This window comes from Amblyomma mixtum, chromosome 5 (assembly GCF_055824585.1).
Source record: "Amblyomma mixtum isolate Tamu chromosome 5, ASM5582458v1, whole genome shotgun sequence".
NCBI lineage: Eukaryota > Metazoa > Arthropoda > Arachnida > Ixodida > Ixodidae > Amblyomma > Amblyomma mixtum.
The window spans coordinates 134,690,951-134,712,829 of NC_143016.1; the positions used below are offsets into that span (position 1 = coordinate 134,690,951).

A 21,879-nucleotide genomic window follows, 5' to 3' on the forward strand; every position below is an offset into this window, starting at 1 on the left:
GCTTCTCTCAACTACGAGAGGCATTAACAGTACAGACCCTCCACTTCTGTGCCATCGAACCGTGAGGCACAGTGTAGACCAATTCAGTGTATAAAAGCTGCACTAGATTTGTTGGAAAAACATGAAAAATTAAGGTTACTCGACATCATCGTCAACCTAACTACGTCCAGTGCAGGCCAAAGCCCTCTTCCATATTCCTCCAAATAACCCTGTCCTGTGCAAACGTATCCTCGCAAGCGTTTAATTTAATCCGCTCAGCTTACTTCCTGCCGCCCCCTGCTACGCTTGCGTTCCCTTGCAACCTAATCCTTTACGCTAAGAGACTATCGGTTATCTTCGCATTTCATGGCCAGACTATGGCCATTTCTTCACATTCAGATTCCGTGATAGTACCATTATAATACATATAAGTTGGGGCTGCTGTTTTGTGCATGGCTTGGCAGTCGGCTGGTGCACAGAACTGCTACAAGAAACCAGAAGAAGCATCCTGGTTATATTTGCTCCAAGACAAACGGCCTCTCCCACTCATCTCCAGTTATGTTTGTCTAGCGCCAGCTGCGAGCCATCTTACAACAGGGAAGAGGAATAATAATCGGAAGCGCTCCTTTATGGGAACAATGTTGGTTGCTCCAGACTTCTCTCGCCCAGTCCATGGGCCCTCTCGTAGACAGCCGCCGTACAGGCTCCTTTCTATAGGCAAGCTGGTCCTTCAGGATAGTGCTGGCCAAAGCCGCCTCCTACTGCTCCAGTGTAGGTCTTTGCTGTGAATGCATTGCCGGGATACGTAGGCAGGCCCACGTGGTGTGGAACAATGTAGCGCTATTCCCGCAGTGTGGGCATCTATCATCATAAGCGGTGGGATGAATTTTTCTGAGTATGGATAGACACGGTAAGGTACCTATCTCAAGCTGGCGCCAGCGTGTCGCCTTCTCTCTTCTGAGCTTAGGAGGAGGTGGAGGGTATCGTCTGCAAGCTTCTTTAGCCACAAATCGCCTGCAAGCGTATACTACTGCAAGCTGCTTTAGGCACAAATGGTGTTATCGCGTTATTCATCCCCTTTTTCCCAGTTTTCGTTAACACTCGTGGCATGCGGAGTCTTTGTGTGCAGTAAATATGGATTGGTGATTCGGTTTCCTTCTCATGACTGGCAAGCACCCACTTCAGTGGTCACAAAGCAACCACTTCAGTGGACACAATGCGGCTCTTTCAGCGACTAAATAACTCTCGCTGAGTTCTGCGACTTACCCAGGAAGGGCAAGTAGTGGATATTGTTTTCACGATAACTTCCTTCCCTGTGTTCAAGTCTTTTAGTTTGTGTCCAAGCTTCAGTACTATAGTTAAATGCGGGTAGGGTACAGCTCTTCGATAGTTTCGGGACCAGGGATACTGGCAATATGGTGTTCATGATCTGAAAGTGCCCGCGAAATGCACTCGAAATCGCTGTTATAATATGTTAAATATAGATTATGGATTGTTTAAAATCCTCTTGTGCGATTTGTTTCGATCATCTACTGCAACCAAGCGCTCCTAGCCAGTTCTGAGCCGGCCTTTCCGGATAGATTCTCCTAGTTTAAGTAAAGCTTGAGGTTTGCACTGCTGAACCATTATATTTTACACCTTTGCGAGCTTTGGGCAGGATAAAAGAGGTCAGAACATGTCACAGTGCCTCTATCTCTCCGCCGAACATTTTGCAAGGATGCAGACACTTTGCCACATATGATTATGGCCTAATCGCTCCTTCGAGTTACATTAACAAAACAAACTATATAAATGACCCCGTCATTGAGACTACGAACGAAAAGAGTGCTTTCACGAGATTCCACTTGCGTCAGAAAAAAACTTCGGCACTTGCTCCAGGCGAAGGCTTGAAGAAAAGACTGTAATTCAGTTTTCTTTGTTTTGTTGTGACATTTTTTTTACTATTTCGTACGGGCTCAAGTGCACTCACTGACGATACGCACACACTGCTGTCAGGCCGTTCATCAAGACTGCCGAGTACAATCCACACGTTTACAATCGCATTCACTATTTTCTCATGTGTGCCTGGTTGGACTAGCCGTATAATTGCGCTGCACTCTCGATACATCCATCTTCACAACATTCCCCAGCAGATCGCCAGACTGTGCTTACGAAACTGAAATGCACGACTCAGGCAGCAAAAAACCGCTCCACGCTGTCGAATAAGTGGCCCGTGTGATGGCGAGAGCTTCTTTTCACACTAGATCCTTCCTGTCCAGCCGAACTGCGAAAACAGCACTCGGAACAAATTAATCACAGAAGAGCGTATGTTTTCCGAGATTCACAGATCATTTCTCTTCCGTCTTGATCATCGGTGAATGTCTGATCTCTTCACTCGTATTAACTCATTTCCCCAATCGCAGCGTTCTGCTCGAGTGAAAGACCGGCGTTCATTCAACGCTTAAAGATTTAAGATGAGGCGGTGTGTCTCCGGACATCACATTTTTCTCGGCGCCGACGGAGCCATTCTTTGTACCACCTTATTATTCGACGTCGCTTTTCAAGGCGTCTGTGCAGAGAGCAAGTGCAATTATTTTGCGCCTAGGATCAGCTATTTTCGCCGCAATTCTGGAGATTCTTTTCGTTTCGCCGCCGCATTGGGCCCCGCATGCGACTGTGTACATGAAATCTACAATCATTTGCCAAAATTACAGCAGTAGACACCTGTGTCCCAAGCGGAGCACAAAACACAAGAAGTGAGTATGTATCACGGCCACACGGCGGCTCCAAAGAAGGGCCTCTCTTTAGGAATATTTCTTTTATTTTTTACACTTAACGCACGCTTACTATCTGTATATGTCGGAAAGGTGCGTTCATGGCAGCGTGGACAGGTGTCATGGGTGGAGAAAAAAATAAGAGCAATGCTTCCCACTGTGTTGAAAGTGCAAATGCTCTCATGGAACTGACATTGGTTACCGAGATCGAGACAATACATGCTTGAGTCATAAGTGATGCACAAAGGGCAGTAAGATGAGAGAACGAGGATATAGTTAGCCAGCAGTAGTTAGTTAATTGGTTAGTTGGTCAGCTGGCTAGCTAGTTAGTTAGTTTGTTTGTTTTTTAGTTAGTTTGTTAGGTTGGTTTATGTGGTTTAACGTCCCAAAGCGACTAAGGCTATGAGAGACGTAGTGGAGGGCTCCGGAAATTTCGACCACCTGGAGTTGGTTAGTTAGTTAATTGGTTAGTTGGTCAGCTGGCTAGCTAGTTAGTTAGTTAGTTAGTTAGTTAGTTAGTTAGTTAGTTAATTAATTAGTTAACTAGTTAATTAGTTAATTAGTTAATTAGTTAATTAGTTAACTGGTTGATTAGTTAGTTGGTTAGTTAGTTGGTTAGTTAGTTAGTTAGTTAGTTAGTTAGTTAGTTAGTTAGTTAGTTAGTTAGTTAGTTAGTTAGTTAGTTAGTTAGTTAGTTAGTTAGTTAGTTAGTTAGTTAGTTAGTTAGTTAGTTAGTTAGTTAGTTAGTTAGTTAGTTAGTTAGTTAGTTAGTTAGTTAGTTAGTTAGTTAGTTAGTTAGTTAGTTAGTTAGTTAGTTAGTTAGTTAGTTAGTTAGTTAGTTAGTTAGTTAGTTAGTTAGTTAGTTTAGTTAGTTAGTTAGTTAGTTAGTTAGTTAGTTAGTTAGTTAGTTAGTTAGTTAGTTAGTTAGTTAGTTAGTTAGTTAGTTAGTTAGTTAGTTAGTTAGTTAGTTAGTTAGTTAGTTAGTTAGTTAGTTTTAATGAGCTGTTGGTGTCGCAGTAAGCAAGGTGTTAGCTGACATTACAATTTCTGAGATAGGCAGAGTATGGATATCTTCCGCAGCCAGTTCAAGTCCGAATAGACTGGCTTTAGCTTTTTTACTTAGCATGTGTACGCGGTATCTAGAGACTTCGTCGTTTTCCGCATCCTAATTTCTTTTGAGAAAGAGGAGTCATGCTGGGTTGCTTCGAAAACGACCTGGGTAACAGTTCGAGTCCTCTTAGAAATTTAAAGTGCGAGACGACTGGTCAACGCCACTGCATATGTTAACGCCAGAGTATTGCAGAGAAGAGACTGAAGATGCAGCTGTGGCGTTAGATATTTCTTCTTAGAGCAAAGGTGCCACTTGTGAAAGGAATTATGGGCGTTTCATTAAGCGTCTTCAATAACTCTCATTCCTTTTTTTCTAAAGTTATCCTGACGAGTTTGCTAGCTTGATTATCCGCAAGGTTATGTGAAAAATTAAAAGTGTCGAAAACCCTGGATTACATCCAAGCCTAGTCTCCGTTTTCTTCCCATGCGAAGTCCTGAGAGTGCCACATAAGCCGCAGCGATGATGAATCTGAGGCATGCGAAAAGCCAGAAGAGCCTCGAAGGCATATCACAAGCAATTCAGTGACTTTTCTGCCAGTTGCTTGATCGTGTATGGCTCCGCGACAATTTCAGGGCGTTACCATCGACGTGCTACTCGTACGCTACGAGAGGTGTTTCCCACTGCCGACTTCACTATATCCAAGTTATGCATCCCTAAATTTCCCCACACATACCAGTATTGTCTACTTTTTCCTTTTTTTTACTGATATTGTTTCGACTCAGACATGACAATAAACAATTTCGAACAAATGTTTTACAAAACACTAAAATTCAAATCACAGCTATCTTTTCATCTATGAAACCGTCGTTGGTGACTCGCCTCGTATGGGGCATTCGTCACGGAATGGTCAATACCGACAGAGCATGGCAAGTCTAGAAGCCTTGTTTGCAAGTATGAGAGTAATGGAAGTCCCGCAATTCACACTCACAATGGGATAGCGAGAACTTTATCACTACTCTAAGAATTTACCACCGTGATAAATGGAGGCAATCAACACAGTAGTCCGATGGCAGTGGCTGCGGATTAATCATTCACGAAACTCGTCAGTAGTGCAACGCGTTTGAAATCAGAAGCAGCGTTTGTATTATATTTGCCCGACGACTTCGACAATCGAAGCAATCGAGACTTTCAAATGGCCTTTATCATCCACGTCTGAAATCAGGTCGATCTACACAAAAACGTACAGGGGGTATTTTTGGTTCCTTTTGCATACATCCGCATTAAGGTAGGTTAAGACCAGTGTACAAACTAGCGGTAACAATTTAACAGCTAAATCAGGTCCAAGTATAAGCATCGCACCGAAAACCAATCGCTACACCGAGAAACAGTTCGTCGTGACATGTAATTAGAGCAGATAGTAATTTCGTTCATTCTGCACCAGCGTTAACAATAAGCTTCGTCCTCCTCGGCGTCAACGCTCACGCCTCGGCGACGAATCATATTCACGAATCATGATTCCATTCTTACTCGTAGTTAATAAATGGGTCTCGTTCTGCCTGCAAGTCCGGCTATTGGATTCTAAGCCGAATTAAGCGCCACTCGGCGCTTCGCGCGTGGTGTGAATTTTCTACGAGTTCTTGTCATTATCGCGGCCGAGGTGCCGCGAGCGATGCTTGAGGATGTCGAGCATCTTCTGGCGTTTCTCTTCCATGAGGTTGTCGCGCCGCTGGTGGACGTAGTCGCGGATGTTTGGCAGCCCGGAGATAACGCAGGCGGCAAGGGCAGACCGCGACTCGTTCATGTCCGTAGCCTCGAACCACTGGTCCGTAGTGGGGTCGTAGCACTCGGCCAGGTTGGTCGTGCTCTCGCCGTTGAAGCCACCGATGGCGAACACCAGGTTGTCGATGATCTGCGCCGATTAAGAATGGAGTAAAACGAAACGAATATACGCTGTATGGGTAGGGTTTTAACTCATCGTACTTACTCCAATCCAAGCCGAAACCCGAAAGTTTAAGGCCAAAAAAAATTCTCTGCCTCTCCCGTAACCGAGAGTAGAGTAAGCATGAAATGTTTACGGGCCTAATGTCATCTCGGTGGACACCCGAACCGCACCGTACAGGAAGGGAGGAACGCCACCACCCGTTCAGCGCGATGCCTGCCATTTGAACGCAAGGTTTTTTGAGGAAAGGAAATGGCGCAGTAATTCTCTGCCATCTCGGTGGACACCCGAACCGCACCGTAATGGAAGGGAGGAACGCCATCACCCGTTCGGCGCGATGCCTTGCCCTTTGAACGCAGCGCTTCTCCCCCGGATCACGTATGACAACGAAGTGTAACGTGGCATTTATGTGCTTTTTGCACGCGTTATTAGAAATCGGAAATTATAATTCCGTGCATTATCAAACCCACAGCTCCACTGATATCTTGATAAACATTGAGAAGGCACTGGCAGCAGTTATTTTTTGTCTCGTTTGGAGACCAACCGGCGCTTGCATGCCGGTCGCGTAGGAGGGCTTAGAGAGTCGTTAAATCTCGTTGTCTCGTACGGTGCCCGGATGTTCTCGTTTCAGAGCCCGGATGACTGGAATTCAGTGCCCGGATGAGTGGATTTCAGTGCCCGGATGAGTGGATTTCAGTGCCCGGATAACTGGAATTCAGTGCCCGGATGAGTGGATTTCAGTGCCCGGATGATGGCTCTCGGTCTCGGCGTGACGTCACCACACTGCCGACAACGGGAGCTAAAAGCATTTCATGCTTAAAAAACCCTTCCTCGAATGTAAGCCGGCTGAAAAAATAATTGAGGTCGACTTCAGGGAAAGCATGCAAATGGCCTCACTTATCCTCGTCGTCGCTGACCTCCTTATCATTGTCCTCTTCGTACAGGACACAATATTCTGTGCCATCATGTGCGATGCACATGATGTGTGGTGCACTTTTAAGACGAGCACGCTACCAAGCTAACCAGGGTGTCATCCCAGGCTGCAGCGTTCCAGCTAGCTATAACTCCTAGCGACGCACGCTTGATGTGGCCTGTTGGAGTTAGCTCGAGCGTTTCACTGGTCCCGTGCAGTACCCCACTCTCTTGCCAGCTCTCTCTTTCGCCTGTGGCTCTTCTGTGGTCACTGGAAGTGCCGCTGACATCCGCGAGTACACGAAATCTGCCAGTACTCCTTCCACTTCAGGATGGCAGCCTTTATTTGGGCCCGTGAAGGCCGTCTTCGTTGCGGCGAAAGCAAAAAGCTTGTCACGAATACGACAAAATTCTTGATTATAAGCCAACCTAGGAGTTTCATACCTCGTGTCTTTAAATAAACTATTGGCCTGGGTTCCAATAAATACGGTAGTTAAACAGAGTAGACGTGCGAAAGCATGTATTCATTCTTCGCCTCTTCCTTCTGACATCTCACTTTTCTTCTTTACACCCTCTCTACACGGGGCAGCAGTTGACACGAAGCCCTCCTCCCATTGGCTACAGCTGGCGCGACGCTCCTGCGAACTAATCAGAGCTTACCTGAGTTACTCCGAGCTTCACACAAGATTATTTGTTGAAACTGTATTAAGTAGTGAAATCGCACTATAAGTAGGCCTAAATACTGTGATGCTTCAAGAAGTTCGCTTTTATATAAAAAGGAAGGCAACTAACAGCACGCATCAGTGCAAACCAATTTTTTTCCCACCAGATAATGAGCCTCCAAGTATATTTAAAAGGTCCACAATAAACACAAGTCCGAAACTAAGTCCTTTCTTTATGTGTGATCACCATCGCGACAGCTTGGTGAATTTGCCGATAGAAGAGCTTTTACTTGTGACTTTTTTTATACTGCTTTATTGCTTACTTCACGTAACGTTACGTGATTGACTGTGCTTCTCTGCAGCCTTCCCATAAACTGCAACGCTTCTGCTTAACACCAGAAGGTCTAAGCGGTCCGCATGGGTGCAGAAGTCGCACACATCAATGCCAGCGGTTATTCCTTTTGAATGCAGAATGAAGGAGTAGACTTCTGTCTCATACTATTTGTGCCGTCCTTCGCACTTAGATATCGAATCTACTCTCAACGTCAAATGAAAAGACAGCTCGAGAGTTGGAACGGAAACTGCAAGATGAGAAGATGTGAGATTTTAGCTGAGGGAGTGCGAATACGGGCGGACTTGATTTTAGCTCTGACAGCGGGAAGACGGGAGACGGAAGTGCTAACGGAACCCGCCTGCATTTCTTCTCCAGCAGCCTTTTCTGCGTTCGGTTTGCACAATTTATATTCACATGTCATTCGACGATGACGGTACATGACTGCCATGATCTGAGGAAAACACTTTGCTGTAGTCTGCCATAGTGCGGTAGCACTGTAAGGTTGGACAACGTATGGCCACCATTCGTATCACGCCGTTAGGCGCTTCTCTTTCCTTCTTGCATCGTCGTGCTTTCTCTTTGCTTCATTGCAGAATGGACTACTCCCAGCTGCTGGCGCACTTTCCTGCACCGCTTAACAAAGACAAAAGGGCCGCGGCTACTCACGGCCACGGCGAAGTTGCTCCTGGGCGTGTACATGTTTGGTAGCGTAGTCCACATGTTGGTCTCCGGGTTGTACTTCTCGGCCGATGCCAGCCTCGTGGTGCCGTTGAAGCCGCCGATGGCGTAGACGTAGTTGCGGAAGCCGATGCACCCGACACCGCTGCGCCGGAACCTCATTGCCTGGATGGCTGTCCACTGGTCGGTGGTCGGGTCGTAGCGCTCGGCCGAGCTGAGGCACTCGTTGCCGCTGAAGCCACCCGTCACGTAGACGTAGTTATCGTGCGTGGTGGCGCAGGCGTCGCTTCGTTGCATGTTCATGGGCGCGATCATGGTCCACTGCGAGTGAGAACAGGGCAGCGGACCTTCGTCGGTTAGCCAGAGAAAAGGGCCCGCTTGTTGCAAAAGCGAACCAAGCGTAATTCCTTTTTTTTTCTCCTGAAAAGAAGAACACCTTTTCTTAACGTCATCAGCTAGTGCTTTATTTTGTCGATCAGCAACGATCACTGTGTAATGAGTGGGGACATTTTCACCTGGAATTACGTGAAAAGAAGAGTGACATTGCGAAAATGTGTTGATACTGATGCTCTACTCTCACTAAGCGCTGTGGATTCTGAATTATGAAATGGCTAACGAAGAGGGTTCAGCTTAAGTTAAGGACAACGCAGCGAGCTATGGAAAGAAAAATGACAGGCGTAACGTTCAGAGAGCAGAAGAGGGCAGAGTGGGTGAGGAAGAGAACGCGGGTTAACGACATCCTAGTCAAAATCAGAAGAAAGAAATGGGATTGGGCAGGGCATGTAATGCGAAGGCAAGATAAGCGCTCGTCCTTAAGGATAACGGAGTGGATTCCAAAAGAAGGCAAGCCTAGCAGGGGGCGGAAGAACGTTAGGTGGCCGGATGAGATTAAGAACTTCGCGGGAATACAGTGTCCACAAATTGCAAAGAACAGGGTTAATTGGAAAGACATGGGAGAGGCCTTTGCCCTGCTGAGGGCGTAGTCAGGCTGATGATGATGATGATCTGTGCTTTCATCGACTTGTTCTGACGTCCATGAAAATCAGTGGGTTGCAACAAACATTGGAGGCACTGTTTGGCCTTAGATGCCCTTGCATCAATAGCTATAATTAATCATCATCAACAAACACTGAAAAATCCTGCCGAGGTTTTGAATGTTCAGATCCAAGCGGGAGCGGTGACAGCCACGCGACCTGTTTACCTGCATTGATTGAGGAGACATGTAATTGAAATTGTTTTTTAATGTTAGAGCGCTTCTATGAACCCTTTTCCGTTGATAAACAAATAAAACCGCGTCTCCAGATTTTCTGGCCTCGTGAGGAGGCAGTTCCTTAGTTTAGTTTAGTTTAGTTTAGTTTAGTTTAGTTTAGTTTAGTTTAGTTTAGTTTAGTTTAGTTTAGTTTAGTTTAGTTTAGTTTAGTTTAGTTTAGTTTAGTTTAGTTTAGTTTAGTTTAGTTTAGTTTAAGGGGTTTAACGTCCCAAAGCGACTAAGGCCATGAGAGACGCCGTAGTGGAGGGCTCCGGAAATTTCGACCACCTGGGGTTCTTTAACGTGCACTGACATCGCACAGTACACGGGCCTCTAGAATTTCTCCTCCAAAGAAATTAAACCGCCGCGGCCGGGATCGAACCCGCGTTTTTCGGGTCAGCAGCCGAGCACCATAGCCACTGAGCCACCGCGGCGGTTCGTCTCGTGCATGCGTGCATTCGTTCGCATGAAGCCGGTATGGAAAGAGGACAGCAACCAAATTCCGACCAGTAGCCGGCATCGTATCTAGTACTGAACAAACATTCAGGCCTGGACATTACATATTACAAGACCGGGATGAGCAACAGCCAGTTAAATGTCCAGGCTGTGATGTGATCCACGCCTGTGATGAAAACAGGCAGTCAGTGCACGAATTAAAATGCTTTATAACAAAGCAGTCAGCAATCAAGAAGACTTATTATTATTAACTGCATCATGTCGCTGCTCCTTTGACGAAAGCAACAACGAAAAAGGAAGCAAGAAAACAGTGCGCAATTTAAGGAGGTATACGGCGCTGCGGCCACTTCGCTACACATAATAGGCCTCTGTGTTCAGCAGCGTTTCTTTCGGCTTATTCACTCACCTGGTTGGTGCGGTGGTCGAACTTCTCTGCAGTGTTTTGTCTGTGCCGGCCATCGTAACCGCCCATAGCGTAGATGATTTCTTTGAGCACGGCCACGCTGACGTAACACCTGGCGAAAGTGGGCAATTATGGACTGTAAGCATTTTCTAAGGGCAGTGACTTTGTGCGCAAGCTAGCATGAGGTGATGTCTCCGTTAGAATGACGAGAGCACATTTACATTTACTGGTTCCTAATTTCTGGCTAGGATAGAGCATCCGCTATCTCTTAGTCGTTATAAAGTAATCTCTATACAGGGTGTTTCACGTAATACTTTCCACAATTTTTAAAAATAGGCTTTTTAGTTAAAAGAGCTATTTCTAGGCATAGCATTGTCAGCGGTGTAGTACATCAGAATACAGATAAGACGTGCTAACTAGCAGGCTGATTAACTAGAATTGAATAGTTAACTGTAACCAATATCGAACAGCTAACTTTTTAACTATTACTGTTGAGCGGTTTAATTACTCAGAGGCGTGTAACCCATTGTAAGCAATATCCGGATTAGTTTTTAGAATTTCGTAAACGCGGTTACTCTCGGCACTGTGGCCCAAGAAATATTGTCTATTTCCACAAGTTACATGCACTAGAGAGGTTTCTTTGCCTGCAAGCTTCTCGAAAGCGCATGTATTTTGATGCGATGTAGCCAAAATTTGTTTGGCCACAGCGCCGAGGGTGACCGCGTTTGCGAAAATCGATATTACTTACGGTGGCCAACATGCCTGTAAATAATTAGGGAGCCTAACAGTAATGGCTCAAAAGTTAACTATTCCATATCGGTTAACCAACCTGCTAGTTAGCACACCTTAGTTGTATTCTGATGCACTACACAACTGACAATGCTATGCCGAAAAAAAACGCTCTTTTAGTTCAAGTCCTAAATTTAAAAATTGTGGCAAGTCTTAGGAGAAACACCCTGCATGTCTCACAGTGGAACAAAGCAAATAGTGTTTTGGCAGTTGCCTTTTTTCTTTTTCTTCCCAGGCAAGTTTTTAGTTAAAGAACGAACTGAAAACAAAAAATGGCCGACAGATGATTCTCACTATTTTTTTAAAAAAAAAAGCTTTTTCTTCGCATGCATTTAGGAAACGCCGAAAGATTTCAACTGCAATGGATTCCTGGGTGCCGGCGAGCAGCCGCGTACCTTTTAACATGCATGGGCGTCACAGAGCGCCACTTTTTGGTGTGCGCGTTGAAGCATCGCACGCTGCTGAAGTAGTCCTCTCCGTTGAAGCCACCGATCACGTAGATCTCGCTGCCGATGGACACACACTTGTGGTACGCACGGGGCCCCTCGGGGTCCACACTCTCGACCTGTTCACGGAGAAGCAACACAAATGCTTATTTGTTATATACGTAACTCAGTTTTCACAAGGTGTGCCTCAGTATATGCAAATTTATTGTAACTGACACCGTGTTGCGGGCAGAGAGCACGAAATCCTCGGCTGTCCTCGTGCAACAACAAGCAGCCTACAAACGCGAGTACTAGGGGAGCGCAATGCCGAAGTCTGCGCCAAGTGCACAACCTAAACTAACTTGGCTCAAGAACGTACGCGGTCTCACGCCTCCAAAAAAAAAAAAACGCAAGCACCAGTGTAGTCTTTGATCGCGTTAGCCGCGTGAAATTTCCCACCGTCCTTACGCAAAACAGGAGAGCCGGTTTCTGGTTTAGGACATGTCAGTGTATATAGTAAGTGTTTATAGCTGACAGGAAGGGTCCGATCGATAGCGATAGAGGAAAAGGCGGGACGGAATGCAGTTATCACCCCGTCCCGCCTTTTCCTCTATCGCTATCGATCGGACCCTTCCTGTCCCAACTGCCCCTGTATCTATGCGGACCTGGCCCATTGCCTCTTCTATTGCCCGGCTGCTCAGCAGTCGGGTTCCTTCCCCCCACCCTCTCTATCCATCACCACCTGGCTCGACTGGCTTGGCGCTGAAGGGGAAGAAGAACAGCGGCTTCTGGTCGCCCAGGCGGTCGAAATGCTCGGCCTGTAAATTATGGTCGATTAAAAGTATTTTACTACTACTACTTTATAGCTGTATTATTCACATTCACAATACAATCGTAGACGCAACGGCAAGGGCAGTTTCAGCCCAGGTTACGAAAAAGAAACACACTAAGTGGTCGTCACGGTGACGTCACATCCGCCTTTGGGGCTCCAACCAATCGGCGTGAACCAAAGCGGCTATATCAGCTCGCCAGACACTTCCACGATACGAGCCTGGGAGTTCAGAACATCACCCAAACGGTGCTCGAAGGTGTAGTGATTTAACAATGATCTAATGGGCCTGCGGTTGAATCAAAGACTACTCAATGGTTACACTTTTTAACAGTTATGAAGAGAGCCAGAATTTATATTTTATATTCAAGACCAACTTTATCTTCACAAACATTTCATTTATTTCGAAGAATCACGGTCATTTCGATTATTTTTGGAACTTATCAGTTTATTAAAGGAATATCGTTCAAGAACAGATGTACACAACCACACCACATAAGTTTGTGGTTTGGCTAGAGCTGCAATTTACAGTGACGAACAGGAAATAACGCCGCAATAATGCTTTAGTATATGCAGATACTTATCACTCAACACACATATCAAATGCAGTACGGCATGAGATATTAAGAAAAGCTTATCCGTGGAGACATTGGCTCAAACCTGCTGAAACACCATGACAGCTTGACCACCGCAATGTTAGCATTAACTTACCAAAGTAGCCGAACAAATACCTCTCCAAGAAATCTCTAGGATTCGTTCAACTTGATATCACGCACCTTGATCCAGCGGTCCGCCTTGGTGTCGTAGCTTTCGATGTAGGCCGTGGGTCCCCCGGCCATCCAACCGCCGATGACGAACATCACTTCGTGAGGAATGCGCGGCCGAGCGAACACGGGTGTCGGCACCTCATCGTTGTGGACAACCACGTCGAGGTCGTAGAGAAATCTCAGCGTGTCGATAACTAGCGGCCTGCGCGTGAGGAGCACCGCGTCTCTCGTCAGAAATTACCTTCATTACATCATGTCGGTGCGCAGCGTTTCCTGCTCCCCTTGTATCAACAGAAAGGTCGTAACCATCCCTCACCAAAGCTGCCATTTGTTGGCCTCTCCGGACTTCTACACTTACCTCTGTATATTCATCATTACTAGTGGGCTGGAAGGTACAAGAGGTCGTCTTATAGGGCATGTGCAACGCGCCTGCTGTTGGGAACAGTCATGTGAAACAGTACCGGCTTTGTCTTTTCACTTTTCTTGTAGACAATATAGATGTTAAGGTGCTTTTTTTCCTCTTGCCCTTTTATGAATCCGGTCAGTTGTAGTGTTTTTTTGCTATCACTGTTCAATATAAGGCTTCTTATTGTCAGAAGGTTTGAGGAGGCTTAGAAGAAATAGAGAATGCATGAATATTTCTTATTGAGGAAAGCAGGACCTGAAGTCGCCCATTGGGGAGATAAGATGGGGTTAGGAGATCTGCGCTTGTGTTTCCTTCATAAGTTGCTGGGGGGATGGGAGGCAGTAGTCACAGAAAGTTAAGGGAACACTTAACCTGTGACGATGAGATAGCATAGCGCCTCCGTTTGACTGTTCCTGCACTGCCAACATACCACACGATACATGCAAGCAATGCTCGCGTATGGGTGCCCTCGCCATTGGCGGGGATTTTCCACAGCGTGAAAAACGCCCGCCTGCTTCTGGCTCGGTGCCAACGGAGAACTTGGCTCGTCCGCACGTTGCTGAGCTCAGCTGCCGACTGCCGCCCGGCAGCCGCTAGCATCCGCTGATAACGGGGTGTGTGTCGTCACGCCCCTCTCAGCCAATGGGAATCAAGTGACACAGAACAAATTTCCTTCCCTATGAGGCTTCTGTTGCGCCATAATAAAGGTGGAAACGGCAGTTTAGGATATTTCTAAAACGTTCACCGTGCAAAAGTGTCCTACACCCCGTTTCACAACTTGCTCAGGGTAGAGTTGAAGCTGCAAGCGCAAGGCGACCGCCTCGAGGCTTGCATGGGTGACTCGCGAACGGGACGCGTGATAACAGTGCCTTTGTGAAAGCTGCTAACATGCGCTCATACCTTGCACTTTTCGACTAGCAGTGTTCATGTACGAAGTTCTTCATGTATGAGGCAAGTTATTAGAGAACAAATCAAAAGAGAAAAACAAATGAAACCGTGTATTCAAAGAAGGCATCATCTTTGGCACAGTCCAACTTCTGTTTCCAGTCACCATGAGAACTTTGTTTGCATATGATCTAGTATCCACTTCACCTAAACCTTCAGCACTTCAGCGCAGGGGGGGGGGGGGGGGGGGGGCAGGCACAGGCATTTTAACCTAGCTTGTTCAGTTATGCTGCCGACAGATTGAATCTTCAAATATAATTTGCTAAAATCATAGCCCACTTCATACCACGATTACCTAGTGTGCTGAGGGCTTGTGCTCTCATGTATTTGCCGCGAAGGGTGTTGAAAATTTCTGAGTTGTGAAGGCTTGAGAAAGCCATGTATAATTCATTCGTTGCTTCACGACCGCTTTCCGGTTGGTGTTTTTAATTGAAGAAGTATATCGTTTTAATATGCGTCAATTTTTCTCTTCCTGGTGATCTCGTATGTGCAGTACATAAACAGGAAACCATACGCAAGTCATTAACATTTGCCTTCACAGCCTAACCGATTGAATGCATTACTGCCACAGACAGAAAATTTTGTGCATGAACATTAACACACGCACCAAGCTGCAAACAGTTGCTGCAGTCGTCAGCACTTCATATTTTCTTCGAAACCTAGCTCAAGTACGACACTTCTATCTCTACCACAACACGGCATCTAATGTTGTGGCTGTTCCGTGAGACCCACCGGCAGGACTCGTTGTCGGAGACGAATTTGTGCGACTTGATCTTCTCAACGAAAAAGTTGGTGTCCACCAATCCGGTTCGCACGCAACGCAGCAGCCGGGCGATGTGTTGCTGCCGGTTGGCTGAGTCGTGCTCGATCCAGCGCACGACCGCCTTCCACACAGTCTCCTCCTTGATGACGTTCAGGTTCTCGTCCGACAGGATGGCCTCCACTTCGTCGATGTCCAAGTTGAGTAGCTCCTCGCTTCTCTTCGACACCTCGATGAAGTGCTGCATCAGATAGCTGAGGCCACCGACCAAGACGGTCACGGCTGAGATTAGCAACTGTCCTGTATAGCTTTGAGTTATCAGTGCTTACAATTTCTCCCAGTCTCCAGCTGCCCCGCATCGGGTCAGAAAAAAATTATTTACCGACTCATTTCATTTTCGTCATAAAGAAACAAATTGGCCTCTCTAACATGAAAGCCTAAACTTTATTTTCAAAACAATTTACTTTTGCAATTCGGTTAGTCTGTTATGGCGAATGTTAGCGCGGTTCCACGCTCTCTGCAAGTAGAGCAACAACCAGTTAACGGCGTGAGCATGGTACCTCTGCGTTAACTAAGGCCTCAGGCGCGCACAACCACAGATTGCACACACACACACGCTCCCCCTCAAGTTCTGTGGTCTTCATTATATTTCTGACCTTCAGCGTGTACTGCACTTCAGGCGTGACGATATCACTACACGTCACGCGGTCATTACGGAGCACAATTATGCCCATCATTTTGCAGCATTGTTTCACATTGTTTCAGTAAAGTTTGAATTTTAAAATACATTTTCACATCCAACTTAATTATCGTCTCTCCCTGGTACTCCGTTCTGGTACTAATATCTGCATTTTAGTCAACCATATTGGAATCTCGGACCTAAAAGCTCTGATTTTAAAAGAAGGTGCCAAAAGCTCCGCTTTATAGCCGTTGTCTTGTCTGTTGAACAAAGACAGCAGCCGTGTATGCTAATGAACCGGCACAAGAAAGTACTCTACGCATTTTCTCTCCGCATCATCTAGCAGTATTTAGCATTCGTAACTGTTAATGTACCTCGTTTTCAAAGGCTTAGAACTCTAAGCAAAGGTAGCCAACCATTCTTCTTAAAAATAAAGCTTTTGCACTGATAAACGGCAACGCAGCCTACTTAGTGTCAGCACAAGCTTTCGTAAGTACAGGCTTATTATGGATGTGCCACGTTCCTGAATATTTATGTTCAAAAAACCTTTAAATCGTAATTAAAAGGTTCCTCTCACTTGTAGGCCTTGGAAGTGAGGTCGAAGCAATTGTAGAGCTTGGCCACGTTGTGGATGGAGATACAGTTCTCAGGCGACATGATGGACAGGAGGAAATCGCAGCAGTCTTTAACCATGCCCATGACGCAGAGGTAGTCGGCCGCTTCCAGCAGGCTCTCAACATTGTCGTAACCCACCCACGTGACCCGCTTGTAGGCGAACTCTACGATGATGGACATAGTTGCTTTGGACACCCCAGGCACCAGAACTTCCGTTCGCGCGACCTTGTTCAGAGGACTTCCGAACAGCGCCCTGGGGAGCACAAATACCAGGCGCAATAATGTATGAATAAACTACATAGCAGAAGAAAACTAGCCTACAGCATGCATCAGACACAGGCAGTGCGTTTTCTTCGTAGTGGCTTTAAAAATTATTCTTCCCAAAAAAGCCATTTTCTCTTAGTTCTCAGCTTTTCTAAGCTCTTATTTTCAAATCAGTGGCACTTTTCAGCTCTTCCTTGCCTCAATATACTTCTCTGAGACACAAGACGTAGGCTGTACATGTGACAGTGCACGTTCATATGGAAGCTGTTACAAGCTCAGGTACAGCGTGGACCACTCTTACCGGGAACACTTGAGCGCTTGGATATGCAGCGGTAGCATCACGTCCCTGGCACGCTGTGATAGTGTCTGAACTCTTTCACACTGTATCCATGCTGTCCATGCGAGGTGCCCCCAGGTGAAAATAGATAAGACGGACTGATAAATTCAGTAGGCATGGTGTCGCTAACCGCTGCCACGATTCAGGGCGGGTGCCAACAAAATCCATGCGCCCCACCCAACGAAGCGGTCGAGCGTTCTCGCCAATTGTGGTCCGCGGTGCACATACGTATGCAAACATGGCCACACACATGAAAGCATATTACTATGAGCGCCATCTAGACGAGTTTACAGGCATCTCTACGCGTCAACCGTGCTGCCTGCATCGCCACAAGACTATCCGCTGTGTGACCACGTGAGCGTTAGTGCGGACAAGTGCTCGCGTTGGCCAACCTGAAGTACTCGCTGCAGCTGGCCATGACGAGCCTGTGCACGGGGAACTCGCCGCCGTCCGAGGTCTTGAGCAAGCCGTCGCAGAGCAGGCCCGCGCCGCGCAGGTCCCACAGGGCCTCCAGCGTCTCCGGGCCGAGCGTCTCGTCGGGCCCATCGCCGCTCATGCCCGTCATGCTGGCGCGGCGCGCTGCTGCTGCCTCTGCCGATGCTGCGACGTGGCCCTGGCCCCTCTGCCCGCAAAGCCACGCGGAGCGATAGCGGCCTCTTCCTTGTCTTCACCTGCTGCGCGCAGTGTAGGTAGCGAATATATCGTCAGCGCGTTTCAGGACCACGCAGCGATGCAAACCAATTATGAAAGAAAAATTCGACCCTGTTCGATATGTATTCATATGTATGTATGTACCTCTTATCGTCCCACGTTCATCATATCATCGTCAGCCTGATATATCTACTGCAGGACCAAGGCCCCATACCTCTGTTAGCACCACGTTACCACCGGTCGACCTCTCCTCCTTCCTTCTCTTCTCTCCCTCTCTCCGGTTCTGTGCCAGCTGCGGCCAGCCTATCCCCGCAAACCTCGTCTCATGCGCCTACATAACTTTATTCCGCGCCTTGCTACGCTTGCCTTCTTTTGATATCCAGTCCGTTACCCACAACGACCATCAGTTAGTTATCTTGCCTTCGCATTACATTCCCTGCTTAATCACATTTCTTATTCTTGGTTTCTACCAGAATGTCGTTAACAGGTTGACGCAGGCCTACATACACACAACTGGTAGTGTATTTTGTAATCTCTTCTGGAAAATGACTTTAGCTCTCCATTTGTTCTCCTTTTATTTCTTTTCCCTGCTGAAAATGTTCAATGATGCAATAACCTCACAGAGGCTTCATCATAGAATGTCATACAATTTGTAAGATATATTATACAGTTTGTATGATATTATATGACATCTCTATGATGACTTTATGATTTTGCAGAAATGTATGACATCTCTATGATAACTTTCTATGATTTGTATGATAAGCCTCTAATATTTGTATGACAAACTGTATGAGTTTATTGTATCATACAACTTTTTTCAGCAGAATTTAAGATACGTTCTGTATCCCGGTGGGGTATTTACTTTACTTTGAGGAAAAAATTACCATTCTGTCATAATCGGCGACGCTCTCTTGTTTCCTATTTCCAGTTAAAAACATCTCCCAGCAATTTAAAACAACTATAATAAGCTTTATTCGCGAATGGCATCCGGCAAAGGAGAAGCAAACTAGTAATCCCTTACTCTAGAGTCTTTTTCTTTTTTTTAATGATATGACCACCAAAAAAAAACATTAAAACGCTGCAATAATAACGTTACATTTATACACAATTCTGCAGTGCTTCGTCTTTTTTTACTACAAGCCCATTATGCGCAATAACTGCAGGCAGCCTTGTCCACTACTTTGTTCTCCTCTAAAGCAACAATATGATCGGAATCAAACTTTTCTCTGTAAAACTGCTTTTTATATGTGAAATATTGCATTTTGGGAAAGACCTGGCTCTCAAGATCACATACACTAATCACTTTCCTCCATAATTGCTTTGCTCCTCTCTCTTTCGTTTAAGCGCGAACACGCAGCCCATCAGTGCTTCCGCGGGAAACGACTCTTGCAAGGACCGGCGGGCAACGTCGACACAGAAAGAAATACACACGCCATAGCAAAGCGTTGCGATCGTTATGCCACACTGGTTCCTAAAAGCAGATTCATAGTTGTCATCAATAATACATTCTTTTACACAAGGCAGCCGGACTACCTACCGAAGCGAGTAATATATGTCGACCATATCAATGATGGTGCTCTACCTCACTCGGCTCTCTTCTGTAAAAAGCTGGGCCACTGGTTCTGAATTCTCGATTATGAAAGAGCATTTGATAGGATGTTGATGCTGAGACAAGGAAATTTCAAGCTGCCACGGTACCCTTTCTGAAACTATCGCACGAAAGCTAACCGGTTTCACCAGCAGAGCAAAACCTTTCGCGCTTGCTGATAGTTGGGCGTATTGCTCCTCAATTCCCAAACGAGTCGCCCAGTAAAGCTGACGGCACTCGTTGCACAGCGTACCACGCTCCATTTGCCTCTGTCTGAACGTGATTTCCAATAGCAGTTTCTTTACTGGCCACGTCATAAAATAGAAAACTGATATGCGAAACTTTTCGTACTTATGGTCGGTTCCTTATTCACCGATTCTGAGCTATTGTACAGTTATGTGCCGAAAAAGACAATAAGCTTAGACACTGCACAGTAACCATACCATACCATACCATACCATACCATACCATACCATGCCATGCCATGCCATGCCATGCATTCTCGTTATTCTCGTTTCCTTTTTGTCGTTGCATTCCTGTAAAGCGTGCATCGCCACAATAAACATTTGTATGCAACAAAGCCAACTTCAGAAGTGCGTTTTCCGTTTGAGGGCGTAAGCTTCCAGCATTATAAACATGCAGTTTATTGTTTATTTTCTTTAAGATGCACCATTTATTGAGTTAGTATACAAGCCTCACTGTGAAAAAAATGTATCCGGCGCTGTTCTGTGTGGTATTCTGTAGATTTCCCGCCAGCTACGAGCTTGTAGGTGTCAAGAACCACCTTTCAACTCACTATGGTTGGAACACGGAAAAGCCGGAAACCTGCCACCTACCATTGTCGGCATGTAGCAAAGTGAAGAAGGAGATACCTTTCTGTCCACTTCTAAGTAAAGGAGGGTGAAAGAGGAAGGTGGCTACCGTGGGAAGTACGCTTCCCAAAAAAGTAATTCAGAAATGGCAGTGTAAAATGGTTGATGACTAATAATGACTAAAAACGTTTAAAAAATTAAAATTACTGAGAACTGAATTATAAAAATGAAAATAACTAAGAATAACATAGAAAAAATGAAAATAACTAAGAATAACATAGAAAAAAATGAAAATTACGAGAAATTAAAAAGAAAAAACAATAAGAAAAATGAAAAAATGGCTGAAGAGGAATTAACCTCTAGTCGCGATCAAATCCCTACAAAGTTCACGCTCTTTCGTCATCTAAAATGGATAGCTACAATAAGAACTGAGTCTCCTCCCTGCCTCATGGTACTCCTCTGGAAGTTCATATAATCGCCACGTCTCGCTAGGCCGAAAAGAAGCGCTAGCATTCCGACAGTTAGACAAAGTCAGCCCAGTAACTTCATCATCATCAGCTTGACTACGCCCACTGGAGGACAAAAGGCCTCTCCCATGTCTCTCAACCCTGTCCTGTTCCAGCTGTGGCCACCTTATCCCCCCATAATTCTTAACCTCATCCATCCACCTTTCTTCCGCCCCCTGCTACGCTTGCCTACGCTTGGGATCCACTCCGTTACCCTTAAGGACCATAGGTTACCTTGCCTTCAACCTGCCCAAGCCCATTCCTTTTTCTCGATTTTGACTAGGTTGCCACTAACCGATGTTTGATCCCTAACCCGTGTTGATCCCCTGCACTCTTCCGGTCTCTTACCATTACACCTACCATTTTTCCTTCCATAGCTCACTGCGTTGTCCTCATTTTAAGTTCAACTCTCTCCGTTAGCCTCCATGTATCTGCCCCATTGGTGAGTACCGGTAGGATGTAGCTGCTATATACCTTTTTCTTGAGTAATACTGGTAAACTGCCATTCATGATCTGAGAAAACCTGCCAAATGTACTGTACCCTATTCTTAGTCTTTCAGTAATTACACTCTAGTGATTAGGATCTGTGGTCACTACCTGCCCTGAGTAGACGTATTCGCTTACTACTTCCAACGCCTCGCTACTTCTCTGCTACACATATCGCTACATAGTGCACAAAGGCTTCAAATGCTGAAGCAGTTTAAACGCGTAATGCAATTAAACGCCGCTAATTTTTCCCCACTTTTTTGGTGCAAGTACAACACTTTTCCTGATATTTTGCGAGTGCGTGCTTACCCCAAGGGCTCACGCTCTCTTTGTAAACACACATCTAAGTCGGAGACAGGGTCGGAAAATGTTTTCACTTCGCCATGCGTTTCAGTCGCATTCTGTGAACAAACGCGCGTCCTTTAATCGCGCTAAACCGACTGGCCTCTGTCCTTGCGTTCCTAACACATGCTTTGGGCAAAGCACTAAAATGTCCTGCACACGAGTGGCAAACAAAAGCAAATGTGTCTTAAAGAAGCACTGCTGTGAAATAAAGACCACTGACTTTTTCTGCCAGGAATGGTCGTCGTCACAGGTGCCT

The 21,879-nt window shown here is 45.9% G+C and overlaps 1 protein-coding gene across 1 annotated transcript; it reads right to left on the reverse strand.

Moving 5' to 3' along the window:
• Window positions 1-5,045: 5,045 nt before the first annotated feature.
• LOC149343822 (kelch-like protein 10) lies at window positions 5,046-17,797 on the reverse strand. Its single transcript, XM_089542505.1, has 8 exons — window positions 17,625-17,797; window positions 16,594-16,884; window positions 15,310-15,591; window positions 13,236-13,428; window positions 11,601-11,770; window positions 10,420-10,528; window positions 8,297-8,629; window positions 5,046-5,692 (listed from the first exon to the last, which is right to left on the reverse strand). Exons 1-8 carry the CDS (start codon window positions 17,795-17,797, stop codon window positions 5,411-5,413), a joined length of 1,833 nt encoding a protein of 610 aa, XP_089398631.1. The 3' UTR covers window positions 5,046-5,410.
• Between the last annotated feature and the right edge of the window lie 4,082 nt (window positions 17,798-21,879).

Coding starts and splice junctions, on each gene's coding strand:
- LOC149343822 (XM_089542505.1), bottom strand. CDS start 17,797: ATGACGGGCATGAGCGGCGATGGGCCCGACGAGACGCTCGGCCCGGAG. Junction 11,771..13,235: donor AGGCGGACCGCTGGATCAAG/GTGCGTGATATC, acceptor CTCCGTGAACAG/GTCGAGAGTGTGGACCCCGA. Junction 8,630..10,419: donor TCGACCACCGCACCAACCAG/GTGAGTGAATAA, acceptor TCTCACTCGCAG/TGGACCATGATCGCGCCCAT.